This window comes from Hyla sarda, chromosome 9, assembly GCF_029499605.1.
Source record: "Hyla sarda isolate aHylSar1 chromosome 9, aHylSar1.hap1, whole genome shotgun sequence".
Taxonomy (NCBI): Eukaryota; Metazoa; Chordata; class Amphibia; order Anura; family Hylidae; genus Hyla; species Hyla sarda.
The window spans coordinates 56,636,101-56,661,047 of NC_079197.1; the positions used below are offsets into that span (position 1 = coordinate 56,636,101).

General features: G+C 41.8%; 1 protein-coding gene across 1 annotated transcript; it reads right to left on the reverse strand.

Moving 5' to 3' along the window:
• Window positions 1-465: 465 nt before the first annotated feature.
• Window positions 466-24,586, reverse strand: RAB9B (RAB9B, member RAS oncogene family). The gene is made up of 3 exons (XM_056538293.1): window positions 24,000-24,586; window positions 5,209-5,457; window positions 466-2,201 (listed from the first exon to the last, which is right to left on the reverse strand). The coding sequence occupies exon 3, from the start codon at window positions 2,123-2,125 to the stop codon at window positions 1,520-1,522; it is 606 nt and encodes a 201-aa protein (XP_056394268.1). The 5' UTR covers window positions 2,126-2,201; window positions 5,209-5,457; window positions 24,000-24,586; the 3' UTR covers window positions 466-1,519.
• Between the last annotated feature and the right edge of the window lie 361 nt (window positions 24,587-24,947).

Below are 24,947 nucleotides of genomic sequence, written 5' to 3' on the forward strand. Positions count from 1 at the left end.
GATTTGCTATGGGAATTTGCTCCTACTCTGGACAGTTACTGAGACAGACAGGGGTGTCAACAGAGAGCATTGTTGTCAGACAGAAAAGAACAACTCAACCTCAGCAGCTGATAAGTACTGGAAGGATTAAGAGTTTTTTTAATAGAAGTATTTTACATATCTGTTTAACTTTCTGGAGCCAGTTGATATGAAAAAAATTATAATAATAAGTTTTTTACTGGAATACCCCTTTAAGAGTGAAACCAGTGGATCCCTTAGGCTCTACTCACGTTTTAGCCAGTGCTCAATAGATTACAGTTTAGAAAATCTACATCGGTGGTAGATGACCAAGTTTTTTTTTTTTTTTTACTATTATTACACTTTACTTCACACTTCATTATTACATTTTTCTTGCACGGCTGCAAACAGGAACAATTTATCAAAGCTTTGTTTTACCTGTAAAGAAAATCCAATATTGCAAATAAATTGCTTTCTATGCACAGAGCTGTACATGTTCTTTATTCTCACCCCAAAATAATTTGAGATTATCTAGTCCTACAGAGATATTTTTTTTTTTTTTTTTTTTTTTAAAGGACAACTTTACTGTCCCCAAATAAAAGTTTTACACTGGATATTTTAATACTGCAAATACAGACAGTGACTTCCCGGGAAAACAGGATGTAGCCATGCACTTAAAATACCATAAATGTACAAGTGGATAGCAAGGACATTTACACAATACATAACTCTTTGTAATTGAACTTGTGTACCTGATCCGAGAGTCTCTCAAGTAGCCAACAAGAAATATTTATATGAGATGTTAAAAGAGTTCCAAGAATAAACAGCTTTTAAAGCTTGGAGCGAAGACACTGCTGGCACTGTTACATAACGATTAGGACGGGAGACACACTGTACTCTTCATATGCGTCTGTGCTTCAATAACTTAGAAAAATGCTTTTATTCTATAGTACAAAGAGTCAAAGAGGCGTTACCAAGCCCCTGAAGTGCCAAGAGCAGAAAGCCTCCTTTCTTCCCCTTCCATCCCTGCTTGACTGACAGTAAGCTTGACGCAGAGCCCTCTTTTTAATTTTGTTCCTGTGGTGTATATACAAATTGTGTGCAGGTGCAAGATTTGAAACAAGGCAATTGTTGAATTGCAGCCAACAGATTCCCTTTAATATGGGAAGCTTCAAAGGGTTTTCTTATTCTCAAAAAAGCACCCTACCGTATAAGATATGCCATAAATAATGATATAGTTACCTAAATGCCATTGGTTACAAGAAATGACAGAAATATCACTAAGTAATAGTCCTTTTGGCCAGCTATGCAATTTTCAGCATGAGGCATTGTAATTCACAATGCCTTCAGAATAAGATGCATACTACCACTGGAAACCTTACCAATCTTGCTGTGCCAAACCTTAGAATACCATGGCTTTTAAAGAACCCTTGCTATATTGTTTTGCAACTGTATTCTTCCCACTGTCAGTGTTTGTATTCTTCTGACTCCCTTCTAACTCTGTAACTGCAATGTTTTTCTTTCAGCAGCATAGTGACTTTGCGTGGTCACTGCTATGAAGATCTATAGTATTACCAAAAACTGTATGGTCCATGTGTTCTTCCATGGCCAAAACCTGTCTTACCGCTTCTTCAAATGCACCAGTAACATTGGTGTCATCCTTGGCACTTGTTTCTAGGTAGGGGTAGCCCCCGTTCTCACTGCACCAGGCTTGTGCTTCGGCTGTGCTAACTTCTCTTTCATTCTTGTCAAGTTTGTTGCCTAAAACTACAAAAGGAAAACATTCAGGTTCTTTAACATCAGCATAAAATATGAACTCCTTTCTCCAGCTACTCAGATTATGGAAACTCTGTCTGTCATCCACACTGAACGTAAGTAGGCAGCAGTCAGCTCCCCTGTAAAAGGGAGTGCGAAGACTCTTAAAGCGTTCTTGACCAGCTGTGTCCCATATCTGCAGGGTCACCAACCTCCCATCAACTTCAAGGTCCCGGTTAAGAAACTCAACACCAATGGTGTGAAATGCCTGAGAGTCAAACTTGTTTGTTACATATCGATTCATAAGGGAGCTTTTTCCAACTCCACCATCCCCCAATAGTATGACTTTGAGCAGCAAAGACTTTCCACTCATTGTGGAAGTTGAATTTAAAGATGTCCTATAACTCACTGATGGATTCGGTCATCCTTACAGAAAACACTGTGTCATCCTAAAATAAAGAGAAAAAAACTACAGTGAAAGAGTTGCAAACAGTCATGGTAAACTACTTATATAAAACATACACACACAAATTGAGATGAGCATACTCTGAATTCACTGAGAATGAATAATATACTGTATATATACTGTATGTATATAGAATCAAATCAGCACATTGGTTGGTGCTACATAAATACATAGTCGACCACTCGTTTCTGCTACAAACTATGTTTTCCCTAATTTTCACACATTTAACCCTCTTCTAGATATCCTCATACCTTACCAACTGCACATTCAGGGTAGAGATTTATCAAAACCTGTCCAGAGGAAAAGTTGCCCATAGCAACCAATCAGCTCACTCCTTTCATTTTTAACAATGCCTCTGCAAAATGAAAGAAGCAATCTGATTGGTTGTTAGGGGCAACTTTTCCTTTTCACAGGTTTTGATAAGTCTCCCCCTAAGTGTCTCCCACTTACATGTCACTTCCTTCCGTAGCCCTCTCACTGTTGGAGTCCCACAAAGCTCTGTCCTTGGGCCCCTACTCTTCTCTATCTATACTCTTGGCCTAGGACAGATAATAGAATTACATGCCTACAAGTTCCACTCTTATGCAGATGACACTCCAATCTACCTCTCTGTTCCAGAGGTCACCTCGCTCCTATTCAAAATTTCAGATTGTCTATCATCCTTTTTACCCCTCTCAGAATTTATCATTCCTCTCTCTCCCATCTCTATTAAACCCCCCCCCAACTCGATCAATCATAGTCAATGGCTCCACTCTCTCTCAAGTGGAGCAAGTCTGCTTCCTTGGGGGTCACCTTCGCCTCTGTATTGCCTTTCAAACAACACATCCAGTACCGTACTACCTCAAATCCACTCACTCCTTTACTTTGCCTCAACTAAACTATTAGTACATGACATTGTTTCCTGCTTAGACTACCGCAACATCTTCCTGTAAGTCCTTCCATCAAATACTCTTGCTCCCCACCAATCTATCCTCAACTCTGCTACCTGACTAATCCACATCACACCTTGCTTCTCCACTGTTTCTCCCCTGTGTCAAACCCTTCACTTCTTAACAGTTGCCCAACAAATTAAGTTCAAAATGTTCACTATGACATACAAGTCCATCCACAACCTTTCCCCTTCATACATCTCTGATCTAATCTCCTGGTACAACCCTCAAATAAGCTCCAATCCTCCCAAGACCTCCGCCAAAGCTCTCCACCCCAGATGCACCTCACACAACAGTCTCTAAGACTTCTCCCGTGCTTCCCCCATACACTGGAACTTGCCAACTTACCACCAAGACCTACAAAAACAACCTGAAGACCTATGTCTACAAGCAAGCCTACGACCTACAATAACTCTGCCGCCACTGCCCTGTGAATGGCTATGTCCCTAACTTATCATTCATAACCAGCTGGCTCCCTTACCTACTGTTTCCATCCCCTCCTCTTGTAAAACCATACAGGCTGGGCTCTTTTCCCCTCTATATCAGTCAATGATTTACTATGTGTCATGCTCACTGAACCTGCATTTTGTCATGTATTTTAACACCTTATTAAAAAGGTAAAGCGCCCTGGAACTATAATAAAAAAAATACCTGTACCTGTAGTCAGGCGGTGCATGACTGCTGGTACCTGTAGTCAGGCGATGTGTTACTGCTTGTGATTACCCTTATGTTTCTGATGACTGATCAATATATTAATACTGATATGCCATTGCTGATGCTGGAGAAAGATATTTGTTAACTACCCTTAACCCATAAATCAGCTTGCAATTTGCTAAGATGGAGACCTTGAGATGACACCAGGAGGACCAAGATAAGAAGTCAAAAGACAAAATATCTGACGGACAGAGAACTCTGGAATTTCCCGGTAGAAGAACTTCTGCCAAGAATTAAATGGATGCTAGATATCCTAATATATACAGATGTAATACTCAAACAACCAATCAAAATGTAACATGATGATTTTGACATCATAATTAAACCTCCCTTTTTTTGTCAAATGTAAAAACAATGTGCATCCGTGTAATGAACAGAACTTCTTGGGGCAGAACTCTTTGGGAGTCGGTGCTGAGAAGGGGATTTATACCAACATTGTCTGGTGTGAATTTGCTTATGTCGACACTCAGCAGTATACAGCAGGAATCACTCACCTCAAGCCATCTTTGACACTGGTACCTGTAGTCAGGCGGTGTATTACTGCTGGTACCTGTAGTCAGGCGGTGTATTACTGCTGGTACCTGTAGTCAGGCGGTGTATTACTGCTGGTACCTGTAGTCAGGCGGTGTATTACTGCTGGTACCTGTAGTCAGGCGGTGTATTACAGCTGGTACCTGTAGTCAGGCGGTGTATTACAGTTGGTACCTGTAGTCAGGCGGTGTATTACTGCTGGTACCTGTAGTCAGGCGGTGTATTACTGCTGGTACCTGTAGTCAGGCGGTGTATTACTGCTGGTACCTGTAGTCAGGCGGTGTATTACTGCTGGTACCTGTAGTCAGGCGGTGTATTACTGCTGGTACCTGTAGTCAGGCGGTGTATTACTGCTGGTATCTGTATGGGAAGAGTCATGGGGCTGTGCTAGTGTTTGGTAAGGTGAAGGATCAATAAGATATAAACAGCATCTTCTACTATGAATAAACAATAGCCAGATAAGTAAAGATGATCAAAAAAATGCTGTATTTTTACCCAGTGTACAATGTGACATTTTAATCCAAAAACAGGACTTTTTCAGGAAAATCAAGTGTTACATCACTTCCTTATATAAAACAGACAATGTATTTGTGACATCATGAATTATTTTTACATAATCTGTGCATAGTAAGGGCATTAATTAGCATAATCCATACATAGGTTTCACAGTGATCACAAGTGTAAATCCAGTGTTACAGTGGCATATACATATAGTCTTCATATCAATGAATCATGTCTGTGTTACAGTATCAAGTCCCATAACCCTAGTTTCCATATATAATAGTATAAATCCTAAAATAGTGGGCTGTCACTCACCCCCCAGTACTGCTATATATAGTCCAAGGTAACTCCTCTGTCACGCTTGTCTTGGCTTGTAAACAAATCACAGGAGCATGTCAGGAAGTTCTTCCTGGTTGACTGCAACCTCTATCACATGATATAATGCAGTAAGGGAGCTGAGCTGGTCCATAGCTAGTGCACATGTGCAGAAGACATCCTTCATGTAAGGGTAGCCATCTTGAGTCAGGGCAAACCTTCCAGAGGTACAGCCACATGAAGTTGTCACTGCAAACGTAATTAAAAACAAAGCTGTATTGAAAACCACACTGATTTGAATGGATGCAGCTCATTTATGTTTCTCTCTTTCAATAGTTTTTTTTATAGAATTTTACCAAAATAGAAAAACAAACATGTATAAAGGACAGGCGCAGCTGTAAACTTATTATTTTACAACAACAAAAACAGCGAACATTTGTTTACTGCATATAGGAAGACTTGATTGTCGATTCCATCTGATATATAAGATAGGCAGTTGTTTAACCAAACCAAAAGGAAAACAGAAATAAAAGACTGAAGTAAAATAAATAAAAATAAAGGAAATATAACATCTCCGAGATAACTTACGTGGTAGAATGCGTTCGTACCAATAATGTTATATATGCATATACATATACATACATATACACACATATATACATTTTTTTTCTTTTATCCTTATATATCTGATATATAATGAAACGTTGTATAAAAGTGCAAATGCCAAGACATTACTTATAGAACAAGATGATGAAAAGGTTTAACTCTAATAATGGATGTCAATGTGCCCCATGTAACCTAATGTCGTTTTGTAAATATCATGTCAGTGGAAAAATCACTTTTAATCTAAATATCTCTACAATGAGAGGACAGAGACCATGAAGACCATCTGATGTTAAATGTGTCCAACTTTCCAGAACCCCTAGCTATAACCTTTTCGAATGAATATGTAGTATTTATTTTATTCAGGATTATATCAAAACAGGGGACCAATGGAGTCTTCCAGTTACTCAATAACGTGTTTTTAGCAATTATCATGATAATACAAAATAATTCTCTTAGTGGAGGGGGTATAGTTTGTAAACCTATATAAAGAAGGGCTAGTTGGGGATTCCACGGAATGGAACAGTTAAATATAGATGTCAAGAGATTTTTGCATTCTAACCAGAACATTTGGATGATTGGGCAGTTCCATAGTATGTGAAGGAGAGTACCTTTTTGACCGACAGTGTTATGGTAATCTCACAACATAGCCATTTAGCCCCAAGACAAGCGCAGATCCTTCCTAAGCATGTCCATTACTGCCTGTCAGGTGCGTACTAAAATCCCCTTATGGTGGATAACCCCTTTAACTGTTACATTAAATATATGGGCGGACATGATACCTCAATATACTTCTTATAGCAATCAATATTTTCTTAACCGTTGTATGTACTGACACGGCAGTGTGATATATATATATATATATATATATATATATATATATATATAGAGAGAGAGAGAGAGATATATATATATATATATATTCTACCACACTATCCATGCAGCAGTGTATTTTTGTGGTTTCTGTGGTCGGGCAGTGCATTATTCCTGGTATATGTGATCGGTCAGTGCATTATTCCTGGTATATGTGATCGGACAGTGCATTATTCCTGGTATATGTGATCGGACAGTGCATTATTCCTGGTATATGTGATCGGTCAGTGCATTATTCCTGGTATATGTGATCGGACAGTGCATTATTCCTGGTATATGTGATCGGTCAGTGCATTATTCCTGGTATATGTGATCGGACAGTGCATTATTCCTGGTATATGTGATCGGTCAGTGCATTATTTCTGGTATATGTGATCGGACAGTGCATTATTCCTGGTATATGTGATCGGTCAGTGCATTATTCCTGGTATATGTGATTCGACAGTGCATTATTCCTGGTATCTGTGGTTGGGCAGTGCATTATTCCTGGTATATGTGATCGGACAGTGCATTATTCCTGGTATATGTGATCGGTCAGTGCATTATTCCTGGTATATGTGATCGGACAGTGCATTATTCTTGGTATATGTGATCGGACAGTGCATTATTCCTGGTATATGTGATCAGACAGTGCATTATTCCTGGTATATGTGATCGGATAGTGCATTATTCCTGGTATATGTGATCGGTCAGTGCATTATTCCTGGGATATGTGATCGGTCAGTGCATTATTCCTGGTATATGTGATCGGACAGTGCATTATTCCTGGTATGTGTGATCGGTCAGTGCATTATTCCTGGTATATGTGATCGGACAGTGCATTGTTCCTGGTATATGTGATCGGTCAGTGCATTATTCCTGGTATATGTGATTCGACAGTGCATTATTCCTGGTATCTGTGGTCGGGCAGTGCATTATTCCTTGTATATGTGATCGGTCAGTGCATTATTCCTGGTATATGTGATCGGACAGTGCATTATTCCTGGTATCTGTGGTCGGGCAGAGCATTATTCCTGGTATCTGTGGTCGGACAGTGCATTATTCCTGGTATATGTGATTCGACAGTGCATTATTCCTGGTATCTGTGGTCGGGCAGTGCATTATTCCTGGTATATGTGATCGGTCAGTGCATTATTCCCGGTATATGTGATCGGACAGTGCATTATTCCGGGTATCTGTGGTCGGGCAGTGCATTATTCCTGGTATCTGTGGATGGGCAGTGCATTATTCCTGGTATATGTGATCGGACAGTGCATTATTCCTGGTATATGTGACCGGTCAGTGCATTATTCCTGGTATCTGTGGTCAGGCAGTGCATTATTCCTGGTATATGTGATCGGTCAGTGCATTATTCCTGGTATATGTGATCGGACAGTGCATTATTCCTGGTATATGTGGTCGGTCAGTGCATTATTCCTGGTATATGTGATCGGACAGTGCATTGTTCCTGGTATATGTGATCGGACAGTGCATTATTCCTGGTATCTGTGGTCAGGCAGAGCATTATTCCTGGTATCTGTGGTTCGGCAATGCATTATTCCTGGTATCTGTGGATGGGCAGTGCATTATTCCTGGTATCTGTGGACGGGCAGTGCATTGCTATTGCATACCTCTGAGTCCCAACTTTTGCTAAGAGCCAAAAGGGACAAGCCCTGCCCCTAACCACGCTCACAGCCACACCCCTAACCACGCCCCCAGCCATGCCATAACCACACCTACAGCTGCAGAATGGGAGTACCTCTTTAGGGTCTGTTCTCACGTACAGTATTCTGTGCAGGATTTGAAGCTGTAATTTGTACATGTGAACACACCACTAACAGGAATAATGTTGTCAGTCTGTCAACTAAGTTTAGGAGGACCTCCGATACTGACAGACTGACAACAGCCCGCATCATTACCACTACAGACCATATAAGAGACTACATACAGTTATATCAGGTGACTGACAGCAACCCCCATCATTACCACTACAGACCATATGAGAGATTACATACAGTTATATCAGGTGACTGACAGCAACCCCCATCATTACCACTACAGACCATATGAGAGATTACATACAGTTATATCAGGTGACATCTTCTCTGATTGGAGTCGGTCACTTTCCTTTTTCTTCTCCAGCTCAGACCGCCATGATGATTTCTTCCAGCTACGACTCATCTCTGGAGAACATGGAAGGGGAAAAAATGTTTTAGAAGAGGAAGATAGAAAAGCAGAAGGCTCTCACGGTTCCAATACGGTGCAGATTTCTTTATTCAAGGTGCATAAAAGTGTTGGACGCCGGACCAGGATTGGATAGGTGCCATGATGTACGCTTTTGAGTACCTTGAATAAAGAAACCTGCACCATATTGGAACCATTAGGGCCTTCTGCTTTTCTACCTTCCTCTCATGAACTGTGTACTTGTGATTCATAGAAAGAGCACCATTTTCCAGCTTGCAGGTGTCCGTACTTCCACGTTTAGCTGCACAGAAGTACAAGGAGTGTGTGTCAGTGTCAGTGCCGATGGCTGTAGCTATTGCCCGTAAAAAAAAAAACATTTAAGGCTCCGCACTTTTCCAATGACTATAATTAGAGATGAGCGAATCGAAGTTGACGAACCCGAATTAGTTACGAATTTCATGAAAAATTCGATTTGCAACAAATGTGAATATTTCCGCCAATATCGCTGCGATTCAATCGCGCAAGTCGCTTCATTAAACTCCATTTTACAGCGTTCCAGGCTATTGGAGACCTAAGATGGCGTATCCACATGTGAGTACATGGGGCAGGGGATTATGGGAGGGCGGGAAACAGCGGCGGGAACGAAAGTAAGCGGGCTGACCCTGAATCACGTATGAGATGCAGCCTATCAGTGTTCACTGACCCCTGTGATGTCACAGCCCCTATATAATCGGCGGCCATCTTGCCTCTCCATTTCATCTATGCACTCAGATAGAGAGGACGGGACTGCGCGTGTGTGAATAGCTCATACCACAGCGTTACACTGCAACTGCTAGTCACATCAGCATTAGGGAAAGACAGGAGTGCAGAGTGCTTTGCTGTTCACACTGAGAAGGATCATTGATAGCTAAACCTCCTGTCACGATCACACCCTATCGGTCCAGCTAAGACACTAGAGAGAGTGTGATGGTGCAAGGGTTAAAGTTGCCAGACCTCTGGGTATCCACTACAAGTCCCAGCAAGTCACCAAATTAACCCTTAGATAAACGTGTTTTACCAGAGCCTCCTTCAGAAAGGTGAGCTCCTATATTTAGAGATCAAAGACCAGAGCTGACTAATTAAACATTTAATCTGATCAAAGGTATCACAGTGCTGACTATATAAAAATACAGAAACAATGACATACAGTTACAAAACTGTATAAAAGAGTTTAGCAAGGCAAGTTCAGAAAACAAAAGATGAAGTTCTTACAGCATGATGATATAGCAGTCCATGAGAGAGCTGTTCTTAGGATGGTCTTGTCAGCTTGTGGCCCAGCTTTTAACAACCAACTTTTTAGTCTAGCATTGTTTAAATATCATATCTGCTTTCTTTGGAGGGAAACTCCATTCCCCCCTCCTCTCTGATCCCACCAGGTGGGGCATCTCTCTTCCTGACCCCTTATCTGTTTGATTATATGATGGGACCAGAGTGCATGACTTCAAAAGAGCCTTTGACTTCAAAGGAGATGTAAACAAACATCCAAACCCCCAAATAAAATGCAATACACAAAACACAGTCTGAATGACCTCTCACCCATGTCTTGGATAAGACATCACACAGTTACAATTATAATACACATATAGGATTTTAATAATCAGGCCTTGGGCCTGACACCTCCTATTCACGTTATTGAGCATTGCAGCAGAGAGGGGCAGATCGCTGTCAGCTGTCTCACACAGATCTCCAAGCTGCCTGAACTTTCTGAAGCATCTTATCTCCTCATTTTTCAGCCCAATTGAGTTTATTTTTTTTGCTCCACAAATCTTCTGCTGCTCAGAATTGTGTGACAGAGTGCAATTTAGGGTTTAATCCCTGGATTTTTTTTTTGTGGTGCTGCACTGTTGGGTCCTGCTGCTGATCAGAAATACATGATTGTTCTGTGGACTGTAGTGCGTTTGTACCATTTTGTACCTGTTAATCTGTCAAGGGGCTACATACTGTGCAAGTCCAAACAATAGTATTCACCGGCTGTTTTTTTTTTTTAAATAGTTTTTTCTGCGCATAGTTACGCATATAACTGCCCTCATCAGTGAATACCGCATGGGTACATCCAAGTATTGTACCATTTACTACCTGTTAATCTGTCAAGGTGCTCCAAACCGTCAAAGTCCAAACAATAGTATCCAACGGCTGGTGTTTTACAAAAATACAGAGTTTTTTCTGCGTATAGTTAGGCATATTACTGCCCTCATCAGTGCATACCACATAGGTACATCCAAGTATTGTACCATTTAGTACCTGTTAAGCTGTCAAGGTGCTCCATACCGTCAAAGTCCAAACAATAGTATTCACCTGCTGGTGTTTTACAGAGTTTTTTCTGCGTATAGTTACACATATTACTGCCCTCATCAGTGCATACCGCATAGGTACATCCAAGTATTGTACCATCTAGTACCTGTTAATATGTCAAGGGCCTACATACTGTGAAAGGACAGCCGTAAGTATTCACCTGCTGCTGTTCTAGACAAATACTGTTGAAAGAGTAGTGTAGCGTATTGTAATACCCTCATCAAAGCACTAAGTATGTCAGGCAGAGAAGTGCCAGGATGTGCACAGAGGAGTGGCAGAGGCCTAAATACTTTAGGCAGAGTTGGCAGCAGACTTGGGGCGAGTGGCCGCAGGAGTCGCAGCGAGAGGGCTGAGCTCCCTTATCAGCCAGCGGTCGTGTCTCGACCAGCAACCCATCTGCCGTCGTCGATTGGTTAACACGCTCATCCACATCATCACAAGTGACATCTGACACCCCCAGTCAACAGTCGGTGGGTTCCTCAGACACAACCCTCAGTTGGCATGGCCCGGGAGCAGTCCCTGTCCTCCCATTGCCTTTGCTGTTCCCTCTCCTAAAGAAGTATCTTATGCTGTGGGTTCAGCTCCACTATTTACTGAGGACAATCTAATAGAGGACAGTCAGCAGCTACTGGACAGCCAAGAAGGGGAGGAGACATGCACCGCTTGCTCCGCTGGGCGGCCAAGTAGTGATGCGGAGAGTGACGTGGGAGGCGGTGTTGCAAGTTTTCAGGGTCCTAAAGCAGACACTGTTGGGGAACCTGAGGAGGATATCAGTGACGGGCACACAACTGTTGATGATGATGAAGCCGATCGCAATTGGGAGCCGGGTGCAGAAGGGGCTTCATCATCATCAGGAGAAGAGAGTTGCAGGTTGCCCTTGAGGCAGCAAGGCGGTAGCATGGTTGGCAGTCAGCGTGGTGGCAGTAGTGGAAATTCAGGAGCCAAACGTGCCCGGGGGAGACCACCTGCTTCACGGCAGCCTACCTTTCCGGGAGGTAGTGGAACAGGGGTTCCTGGAGACGGCGCCAGTAGCAGTCAATTAGTGCGGACTGCGGGTGGGAAAATCAGCTACTCGGCGGTGTGGAAGTTTTTCATAAGGCATCCGGAGGAGGTTCACGTAAGATCTGTCTGCAGAAGGTGAAGCGTGGCGAGGGTCCCAATGTCGGCACCACGGCCCTGCATCAACAAATGCTTCGCCACCATAAAGCGGCCTGGGAGAACCGTGGCTCCGATGTAGTGGTCTAGCCTGCTGCATCACCCAGTGGCCATCCACTCCCTCCTTCATCCAGCCAAGGCTCCACCACCTCAGCCGAAGGGAGCTGTGTGTCAAACACTCCTTCTGTCGCTCCTGCTTCTCCCGCTTTTAGTCAGCCATTCCGCCAACAATCCATCGGCGAAGCAATGTCCAAGAGACAACAGTATGCGCTCAGTCATCCAACGGTGCAGAAGTTGAATGTGCTCCTGTCCAAGTTGCTGGTGTTGCAGTCCCTCCCTTTTCAAGTGGGGGACTCTGCACTTTTCAGAGAATTGATGGCTTGTGCTGAGCCGAGGTGGAGAGTCCCAAGCCGTCATTTCTTTGTGAAGAAGGCAGTACCAGCTCTGCATAAGTTTGTACAAGAGAAGGTGGGCCAGTCCTTGAGCCTGTCGGTGTGTGTTCAAAAGTGCACAGCAGCGCCGACGTGTGGAGCTGTAACTACGGGCAGGGACAATACTTGTCTTTTACGGCCCACTGGGTAAATGTGGTTCCTGCACAGCCACAACAGCAACTTGGACAGGTCACACCGCTTCCTCCTCCATGCTCTTGCTCTCAGGCAGTTGGTCCTGTTACAGTGTGCGAAGCCGCCTCCTCATCCTCCACCGTGTCCTCGGCCTCCACTGAACGTCCAAATCACGGTGGCCCTTCATCATACCATGTGTGTAGGGCACGGCGGTGTCAAGCTGTTCTTCACATGGTTTGCCTTGGCGAATGGAGTCACACAGGGGAGGAACTGCTAAAGTTCATTTGTAAAGAAATCCGAGTATGGCTTACTCCATGAAATCTGGAAATGGGAACCATGGTGACCGACAAGTGTGAAAAAATCATTGTGAGACAAAATTGTCTTCCGTTTCTACGTAGGAAATTTTTCGGTAAAAATGACACCTTATCTTTATTCTGTAGGTCCATACGATTAAAATGATACCCTACTTATATAGGTTTGATTGTGTCGTACTTCTGTAAAAAATCATAACTACATGCAGGAAAATTAATACGTTTAAAATTGTCATCTTCTGACCCCTATAACTTTTAATTTTTCCGCATATGGGGCAGTATGAGTGCTCATTTTTTGCGCCGTGATCTGAAGTTTTTAGCAGTACCATTTTTGTATTGATTGGACTTATTGATCGCTTTTTATTCATTTTTTTATGATATAAAAAGTGACCAAAAATGCACTATTTTGGACTTTGGAATTTTTTTGCGCGTACGCCATTGACCGTGCGGTTTAATTAACGCTATATTTTTATAATTCCGACATTTACGCAAGCAGCGATACCATATATGTTTATTTTTATTTACACTGTGGGTTTTTTTTATGGGAAAAGGGGGGTGATTCAAACTTTTAATAGGGGAGGGGTTAAATGATCTTTATTCACTTTTTTTTTCACCTTTTATTTGCAGTGTTATAGCTCCCATAGGGGACTATAACACTGCACACACTGATCTTTTACATTGATCACTGGTTTCTCATAGGAAACCAGTGATCGATGATTCTGCCGCTTGACTGCTCATGCCTGGATCTCAGGCACTGAGCAGTCATTCGGCGATTGGACAGTGAGGAGGCAGGTAGGGATCCTCCGGCTGTCTTGTAAGCTGTTCGGGATGCCGCGATTTCACCGCAGCTATCCCGAACAGCTCTCTGAGCTAACCGGCATGCTTTCACTTTAGATGCGGCGTTCAACTTTGAACGCCGCGTCTAAAGGTTTAATAGCGCGCGGCCCCGTGATCAATGCCGTGCGCTATTAGCCATGGGTCCGGGCCGTGGCCCCGCGTTATAGATCGGGAGCGGACTCATGACGTAACGTTACGTTATGGGTCCTGAACAGGTTAAAGGGGTACTACCATGGAAAACTTTTTTTTTTTTTATCAACTGGTGCCAGAAAGTTAAACAGATTTGTAAATTACTTCTATTAAAAAATCTTATTCCTGCCAGTACTTTTTAGGGGCTGTATCCTAAAGAGAAATCCAAAAAGAAATGCATTTCCTATGATGTCCTGACCAAAGTGCTCTCTGCTGACCTCTGCTGTCCATTTTAGGAACTGTCCAGAGAAGCATATGTTTGCTATGAGGATTTTCTCCAGTTCCTAAAATGGACAGCAGAGGTCAGCAGAGAGCACTGTGGTCAGGACATCACAGGAAATGCATTTCTTTTTTGGATTTCTCTTACAGCCCCTAAAAAGTACTGGAAGGATTAAGATTTTTTAAAAGAAGTGATTTACAAATCTGTTTAACTTTCTGGCACCAGTTGATTTAAAAAAAACTGTTTTCCACGGCAGTACCCCTTTAACCCCTTCCCGACCTATGACATACCTGTACGTCATGAGTGGCAAGGTGTTCCCGACCCATGACATACAGGTACGTCATGAACATTTTTTCCGCTACTCGCGGCATCCGGCAGCGCCCTGTAAGATGGTGGCTATCACTGATAGCCAGCCATCTTACCATGCGACCACGGGGGGGGGTTTCATACCACCCGCCCATCCCCCCCCCCCCCCCCAGCGATCGCTGCTATCAGCTAGTCAAATCTGACTAGCTGATAGCAGCGTTTCGCTATGAGAATACTTAGCAGCGCGGTGTGTGAGTCCGGATCACAGGGATCGGGACACACACCGCTCTGCTAAGTGTCCCTTACCCGTCCCCTGGCGTCACTTACCCGGCCATGCGGCGTCCTCCAGGCGGTCCCAAAGGTGGTGCGTCGCGGCGGTGAGTTTCCGGCAGCAGGGCATCTTCATTGGCCGCAGTGAGATCGCCGTAAAGCGATCTCACCGCTGCCTCTGGGAGTTTCAAAATTGCAACTCCCAGCATGCCCAGACAGCCTTTGGCTTTCTGTGCATGCTGGGAGTTGCAGTTTTGCAACATCTGGAGGTCCACAGTTTGGAGACCACTGTATAATGGTCTCCAATCTGTGCTCTTCCAGATGTTGCAAAACTACAAATCTCAGCATGCTCAGTCTGTCCAGGCATGCTGGGAGTTGTAGTTCTGTAACATCTGGAAGAGCACAGATTGGAGACCATTATACAGTGGTCTCCAAACTGTGGACCTCCAGATGTTGCAAAACTACAACTCCTAGCATACCAGACTGCCCAAGAATGCTGGAAGTTGTAGTTTGGCAACATCTGATCCTTCAGATATTGCCGAACTACAACTTCCAGCATGCCTGGGCAGTCTGGGCATGCTGGGAGTTGTAGTTTTGCAACAACTGGAGGCACACTAGTTGGGAAACATTGTCCGTTTCCTACCTCAGTGCCTCCAGCTGTTGCAATTGTTGCAAAACTATAACTCCCAGCATGCACTGACAGACCATGCATGCTGGGAGTTGTAGTTTTGCAACAGCTGGAGGCACACTGGTTTGGAAACACTAAGTTTGGTTGCAAAACACTTGAAAGTTTATTACTTAACTTAGTGTTTCCAAACCAGTGTGCCTCCAGCTGTTGCAAAACTACAACTCCCAGCATGCACGGACAGCCAAAGGGCATGCTCGGAGTTTGCAACAGCTGGATGTTTGCCCCCTCCCCCCAATGTGAATGTACAGGGTACACTCACATGGGCGGAGGTTTACAGTGAGTGCTGCAAGTTTGAGATGACGCAAATTTTGCGCTGCAGCTCAAACTCCCATCGTAAAAACACTACACTACACTAACTCTAACGTAAAATAAAAAGTTAAAAACACTACATATACACATACCTCTACACAGCCCCCCTCCCCCAAATAAAATGAAAAACGTCTGGTACGCTACTGTTTCCAAAACGGAGCCTCCAGCTGTTGCAAAATAACAACTCCCAGTATTGCCGGACAGCCATTGACTGTCCAGGCATGCTGGGAGTTTTGCAACAGCTGGAGGCACCCTGTTTGAGAATCATTGGCATAGAATACCCCTATTACCACTCCTATGCAATCCCTAATTTAGGCCTCAAATGCGCATAGTGCTCTCTCACTTTGGAGCCCTGTCGTATTTCAGGGCAACAGTTTTGGGACACATATGGGGTATCTCCGTACTTGGGAGAAATTGCCTTACAAATTTTGGGGGGCTTTTTCTTCTTTAACCCCTTATGAAAAGGTGAAGTTGGGGTCTGCACCAGCATGTTAGTGTAAAAAAATAAATTTTTTACACTGTCATGTTGGTGTTGCCCTATACTTTTCATTTTCACAAGAGGTAAAAGGGAAAAAAGACCCTCAAAATTTGTAATGCAATTTCTCCCGACTACGGAGATACCCCATATGTGGGTGCAAAGTGTTCTGGGGGCGCACAACAAAGCCCAGAAGGGAGAGTGCACCATGTACATTTGAGGTGATTTGCACAGGGGTGGCTGATTGTTACAGCAGTTCTGACAAACGCAAAACAATAAATATCCATATGTGACCCCATTTTGGAAACTACACCCCTCATGGAATTTAATAAGGGGTGCAGTGAGAATTTACACCCCACTGGTGTATGACAGATTTTTGGAACAGTGGTCTGTGAAAATGAAAAATAAAATTTTTCATTTGCACAGTCCACTGTTTCAAATATATGTCAAACGCCAGTGGGGTGTAAATGCTCACTGCACCCCTTATTAAATTTCATGAGGGGTGTAGTTTCCAAAATGGGGTCACATGTGGGGGAGGTCCACTGTTCTGGCACCATAGGGGCTTCCTAAATGGGACATGGGAACCCTTTCAGAAAAACTCACGCTCCAAAATCCCATTGTCGCTCCTTCCCTTCTGAGCCCGCCGAACACTTGACATATGCATATGAGGTATTTCCTTACTCGAGAGAAATTGGGTTACAAATTTTAGGGTGATTTCTCTCCTTTTACCCCTTGTAAAAATTCAAAAATTGGGTCTACAAGAACATGCGAGTGTAAAAAATGAAGATTTAGAATTTTCTCCTTCACTTTGCTGCTATTCCTGTGAAACACCTAAAGGGTTAAAACACGTACTGAATGTCATTTTGAATATTTTGGGGTGTGCAGTTTTTATAATGGGGTCAGTTATGGGGTATTTCTAATATGAAGACCCTTAAAATCCACTTCCAACCTGAACTGGTCCCTGAAAAAGTACGATTTTGAAAATCTTGCGAAAAATTGAAAAATTGCTGCGGAACTTTGAAGCCCTCTGGTGTCTTCCAAAAGTAAAAACTTGTCAATTTTTTTTATGCAAACATAAAGTAGACATATTGTATATGTGAATCAATATGTAATTTATGTGGAATATCCATTTTCAATCTCAAGCAGAGACTTTCAAAGTTTGAAAAATTCAAAATTTTCTAAATTTTCATGACATTTTTAGATTTTTTACCAAGAAAGGATGCAAATATCATTGACATTTTACCAATAACATAAAGTAGAATATGTCACGAAAAAACTATATCGGAATCAGAATGATAAGTAAAAGCATTCCAGAGTTATTAATGTTTAACCCCTTAAGGACTCAGGGTTTTTCCGTTTTTGCACTTTGGTTTTTTCCTCCTTACCTTTTAAAAATCATAACCCTTTCAATTTTCCACCTAAAAATCCATATTATGGCTTATTTTTTGCGTCGCCAATTCTACTTTGCAGTGACATTAGTCATTTTACCCAAAAATGCACGGCGAAACGGAAAAAAAAATCATTGTGCGACAAAATCGAAAAAAAAACGCCATTTTGTAACTTTTGGGGGCTTCCGTTTCTACGCAGTGCATATTTCGGTAAAAATTACACCTTATCATTATTCTGTAGGTCCATTACGGTTAAAATGATACCCTACTTATATAGGTTTGATTTTGTCGCACTTCTGGAAAAAATCATAACTACATGCAGGAAAATTTATACGTTTAAAAATGTCATCTTCTGACCCCTATAACTTTTTTATTTTTCCACGTACGGGGCGGTATGAGGACTCATTTTTTGCGCCGTGATCTGAAGTTTTTATCTGTATGATTTTTGTTTTGATCTGACTTTTTGATCACTTTTTATTCATTTTTTTATGTTATAAAAAGTGACCAAAATACGCTTTTTTGGACTTTGGAATTTTTTTGCGCGTACGCCATTGACCGTACGGCTTAATTAATGATATATTTTTATAGTTCGGACATTTACGCACGCAGCGATAACACATATGTTTATTTATTTATTTTTTTACACTGTTTTATTTTTTTTATGGGAAAAGGGGGGTGATTCAAACTTTTATTAGGGAAGGGGTTAAATGACCTTTATTAACACTTTTTTTTTACTTTTTTTTTGCAGTGTTATAGGTCCCATAGGGACCTATAACACTGCACACACTGATCGCTCATCCTGATCACAGGCGTGTATTAACACGCCTGTGATCAGCTTTATCGGCGCTTGACTGCTCCTGCCTGGATCTCAGGCACGGAGCAGTCATTCGTCGATCGGACACCGAGGAGGCAGGTAAGAGCCCTCCCGGTGTCCGATCAGCTGTTCGGGACGCCGCGATTTCACCGCGGCAGTCCCGAACAGCCCGACTGAGCAGCCGGGATACTTTCAGTTTCACTTTAGAAGCGGCGGTCAGCTTTGACCGCCGCTTCTAAAGGGTTAATACCGCACATCGCCGCGATCGGCGATGTGTGGTATTAGCCGCGGGTCCCGGCCGTTGATTAGCGCCGGGACCGACGTGATATGATGCGGGATCGCGGCGCGATCCCGCTTCATATCGCGGGAGCCGGCGCAGGACGTAAATATACGTCCTGCGTCGTTAAGGGGTTAAAGTGACAGTGGTCAGATTTTCAAAAAAGGCCCAGGTCCTGAAGGTGAAAATGGGCTGGGTCATGAAGGGGTTAAAGTATACTCTGGTGGAAAGCATTTTTTTTTAAATCAACTGGTGCCAGAAAGTTAAACAGATTTTTAAATGACTTCTATTTAAAAATCTTAATCCTTCCAGTACCTATCAGCTGTTCTGAAAGTTCTTTTCATTTTTGATTTTTTTTTATTTGATTTCTTTTCTTTCTGACCACAGTGCTCTCTGCTGACACCTCTATCTATGTCAGGAACTGTCCAGAGCAGGAGAGGTTTGCTATGGGGATTTGCTCCTACTCTGGACAGTTCTTGACATGGAAAGAGGAGCATTCAGCAGCTGATAAGTACTGGATTAAGATTTTTAAATAGAAGTAATTTAAAAACACACAGACAACCATATCCACATTACAGACATTCTCCAGTTCACCAACCACATCACAATCACAGACACAATCAGTATCAGATACAGCAATATTCTCCACACTACCGGAAACCAATGCATCACTATCCTCCAAGGACTTATCACCGGAACACATTTCATCCCAGACCACCACCACTTTATCAACATCAACAACACCCTACCTCAGCACACACTACACCAGCCCGAGATGGAGGGAATATTCAATACAGAACACATCCAACCCACAATCACAGTTCACAATCGTCTGGGACACAATTGAGACCACAGATGGAATCAGCACAATCAACAATATCACAATTAGCCACCCCCAAAAAAAGAGGATACGCTGGAGAACAAGAGGAAGCAGACAACAGAATACAACCCCCTCAAAAGATGGGGAAACTAAATTAGAAGTTACAGAAAATACAATTATTAATCTAAGTAACCATACATTAACAAGAGAACAGGAAGCTATCCTAAATAAAGGTCTAAAGTTTGCACCCGATCATTCTCTTAACAAATTTGATGTCTATATCGGGGTTGAAAAATATGTAGCAATTTATGTCTAAAAAAATACTTCATAAAACATCCCTTGGAACAGGCCAGATCTACTCCCAAATTTTTACATACTAATTGTAAACCTAAATCATGGTTTTATCCAAAATCCGAGATGGGTCCAGATCAGACCAAGAAATCAAGAAATCAGCGAAAAGAGAATTGAGATCTTTGAAATTTATGAAACCTAGAACCTATAATACAAGTATTAAGGAAAAAAGAGCAATCCAAGAACTACAGTCGCTCGCGGATGTAACGATACGCCCCGCCGATAAAGGCGGAGCGGTCGTTATATTAAACACAAGTGACTATAATAAAGAATGTCTTAGACAATTACAAGATCAGACAACTTATAAAAAATTTGAGTTAGATCCAACTGCAAAATATAGTAAACAACTAAATGATTTATGCAAAAATGCACTAGAAGATGAAGTCATTACCGAGAGTTAGTCAAAGGTCATACTGGGTACCCCCGAAAGACTGCAGGTTTTTATTGTCTACCGAAAACTCATAAGGATCTTTGTCACCCGCCCGGTAGACCAATTGTCTCCGGCATTGGCTCATTAACCTCTAATCTATCACAGTACGTTGACCGTTTTCTCCAACCATTCGTTCAACAAACAGCTTATTACTTGAAAGACACCACACAGATCATTCACTTATTAGAACAGTTTTCTTGGACACTTGAGCACATCATGGCAACATTAGACGATAGCTCTTTATATACCATTATAGATCATCAATTGGGAATACCAGCAGTTACAAAGTTTTTAAAGAAAGGTAACATTAAATCCCAACAAATACAGTATATCACATCCGCCATCGAGTTCATATTGACGCACAATTATATTTATTTTGACCGGAATTTTTATAATTAACAGGAACAGCGATGGGCACCAGGTTCGCGCCGAGCTACGCCAACTTGTTTATGGCGGCGTGGGAGGATGACTTCATCACCCCCTAGCTCGGTGCGAACCTGGTGCTCTATAAACGCTATATTGACGACATTATTTTGATTTGGAGGGGTACCCAGTGTGGGCTGAACGATTTCCTTCTCGGCATTAATGAGAACCAACATAATCTCAAATTCACTTCCACCACTAGCACGGAAAAAATAGAATTTTTAGATATTGAAATAATTGCTTTAGATACAAAATTAATCTGTAAGGCATACACGAAACCCACAGCTAAGAATAGCTTCATTCAATATGATAGCTGCCATCTGTCAAGATGGCTTACTAATGTCCCTAAAGGACAATATAGAAGACTCAAACGAAATTGTTCTCTGGACTCAGATTTTTAGAAAGAATCTCAACAGTAGACATCACAATTTGTGGACAAAAAATATCCTTCACATATTTTACACAAGTCTTTGGAAGAGGTACAGAAGATGGATAGGGCGACCTTTTTTGAGGGAGCGAGACGTAGCTCGGACATGGAAGAGATGCAGCCTAAAATCGTTCTACCATTCAATAGGGACTATAAAAAAGTAGAACACATAATTACTAAATATTGGCACTTAGCACAAGGAGATAAAATTTTGGGTAGGTTACTTCCACTGAGACCCCAGATAGTGTACACTAGGGCCCCAAATCTGGGGATCACCGTAGCACCATCCGTTAAAAAGACGATCAGCAAAACTAAATCATCCACATGGCTGACTACAAAAGGCTTCTTCCGATGCGGTTCCTGCCCCATTTGCCATCTCCTGGGAGGCCAAAAAAAAAGTACATGAGATTTGTTCCACAGTTAATACATTTATATGGAAAATCCCCAATTTGATAACATGTAACACGAAAGGAGTAATTTATGTATTGCAGTGTGGTTGCCAAAAACAATACATCGGCAGGACCAAAAGACCCCTCAAAACCAGAATTGCCGAGCACGTCTCTAACATCAAAAAGGGTTGCCCGAAACATCCCCTTTCACAACATTTTGCCCAATTCCACAATAGGGATCCCGCCAGCCTATCATTTGTAGGTATCCAAACAGACAGTCATGACTGGCGAGGGGGAAGTTTTCTAATAAGGATGTCCAAGGCCGAGAGCCAAAAGATTTATGAATTTGACAGCCTAGAGCCTAAGGGCTTAAACTCTAGTTTAGAATTATTTGGGTTTCTGTAGACAGTATGGACCCGGTCGAGATGCGCTTATTCTTACAGCGCGTCACCACCTGATGCCCTACGTCTGCAGAATTATCACCCTGGTTCTACTTCTCCTTTAGATATAGTTGCAGTTCAATATTAGATTAGATTTAGTGCGAATTCCTGCTACAATATTATTATTGTTTTTATATTTGTCCATTTTCTATACATTCATTCTTATTTTTATTTTATTTAGTCGTTATCATTATGTCTATTACTATTTCTATATATCTATTTACATTTTTATTTGTGTTAATATCATCATTATCTATATTTAAATCTATATCTATTCTCATTTTATTTTTTATTTCTATTTCCCACTATTGTTATTTATATCTATTGCTAAAATAATCCTATGCTATCCATATATCTCCTATTTAGTAACATATATCATAATAAATAATTGTTAGACCATAGATATTTTGAAAACATGATTTGTACAAAACCATGTCTGAACACAGTCAGAGTATATATTAATCAATTTCGGATCTTATGGTGGAAATATATTTGAGTAATCCATTTCTGGATTTTGGAGTCTCTGAATTGTCCAATTAACTTCCAATGGAGATGACTATATATAAGGCCAGTCACCTCACTATTGTGATATACACCACTGAAGAAGGGGTGCTAATCTATTATACCCCGAAACGTGTTTGATGAAATTTTTGATGATATTTTATTGACGGGATCCCACTGAACTCAGTTCACACTGAGCATCTTATAATAATGCGTTTTCCTTAATACACTATGAGGCTGTGTATTTAATACCATCAGAAAGAGGAAAATAAGCAGGATTTCTATCCAGGTCTACAAGTTTGTGGACACACGCTATAGAACTTAAGGACTCTCTTATCCATAAACCGGAGTGAGCGGACACATTATCAAAGAGTCAGCTTACCTGCCATCAGCTGACTGCTGACGTCAGACGCCACCGAGGACCACGCTGACCGGCCGAACATCGCCATCACGGGAGCCCGCTGGAAAGACGCGGCTGAACACCACCGCCCCAGCTAGAGCGGGTGAAGTCAGCTGGACCCCAGGAGTGGTGAGTGGCACGAACGTGCCGACAGCTTCATCGCAGCTATAACACTGCATTCTGATATCATATAGAGTGTGTACCATACAGGACATTGATACAACATTGTATATCATCATTGACATTGTTTACAATTAACGCAAACATTACAGTGGATACATCCGGCACCTCTTAATTTTGGATATAAAAACTATTTATAAACACAGCACAAAAAGTACATGAATATGGCCACAATTGTACATAGAACTATACTAAGATCGCGATCTTGCCCTCTATAAGACATCAATACATGGTTGCTATAGGATATTTCAATTGAAATCTACATTTTTGAATTATTGGACCATTGCTGTTTATTGCTTTTTTGTATTTTCATTACAGGTGTTTACACTGTAGGTCTATTTTATATTTCTTTAGGCAATTTCATATTCTAGGTTGTTTCTTCATTGCAGGTGACAAAACTGATCTATATACTTAGATATATAATTCTTTATTGTTCACTGTTCATTATACATTGACTCGGTATTTACCTCACTATATATTTCAGCATTTAATAAGGAGGGCTATATGTCAAACAATGGTCATATGTATTAATCTTGTACTTTTTGTATTCTGTGGCATCTGTTTTTAATTTTTTAATAGTGCCCATATAGGGCCATATGTAAGGCATAGTATTAATTTTTATTTTTTATTCTATTTTTATCAACATTTGTACACTTACCAATTGAGCTTTATATTAATAAATTTCCATCCAAAATATCTATTCATTTTCTTTCCTTGTTGATACCAGACAGATACCATATAACTCTAATTGAGTGTGAACGTATTGAGGACTGGAAAACTGTTTTTCCTTGTTGATTGTATCCCTGGTTCCTCTTTTTGGGTGAGAGGTATCCAGTTAACCTCGTTCATTTATCACAGTTGTCTGAGCTACGCATTCCATTCCATTTTTTCCTAATTTACAGATCTGTTTAACTTTCTGGCACCAGTTGATAAAAAAAAATGTTTTCCACCTGAGTACCGCTTTAATTGCCCATCTTCAGGCATTGTGCCTTTTGTCAGAAATGTGGCTCTGGCACTTACACAATGAACCTCTGGAAGCAGTTGGCTAGGCGAAGTGTGCCTGCCACACAAAACAGATACCGTCCCATGGAGGCGTCCCTGCATCTTAGACCTATGTTTCAATAAAGTAAGACTGGCATCAAGTGGTGAGTGCGGCTTTCTGTGATTTTCTTCAAAATAGACAATGCTACTGGTGAACTATTTATTGCTCTGCACCACTGCAGCCAGAGTTACAGGGGGAGATTTATCAAAACCTGTGCAGAAGAAAAGTTACTGAGTTGCCCATAGCAACCAATCAGATCACTTCTTTCATTTTTAGAAGTGCCTGTGCAAAATGAAAGTAGTGATCTGATTGGTTGCTATGGGCAACTGGGCAACTTTTCCTATGGACAAGTTTTGATAAATCTCCCCCATATAGTGCCTGTCTCCACTGATGCATGTATGTTAAAGGAAACCGTGCATCCGAGTGAAGTTCCAGACGCTCTTTTGTGCTAAATGTGTTTTTGTGTGAAAGCTGGTCTTCTTTGCTCTTTAACCTCTTCAGGATGCCGGGCGTATGCATATGCCCTGCATCCCGAGTCCTTAAGGACGTGGGGCGTATGCATAC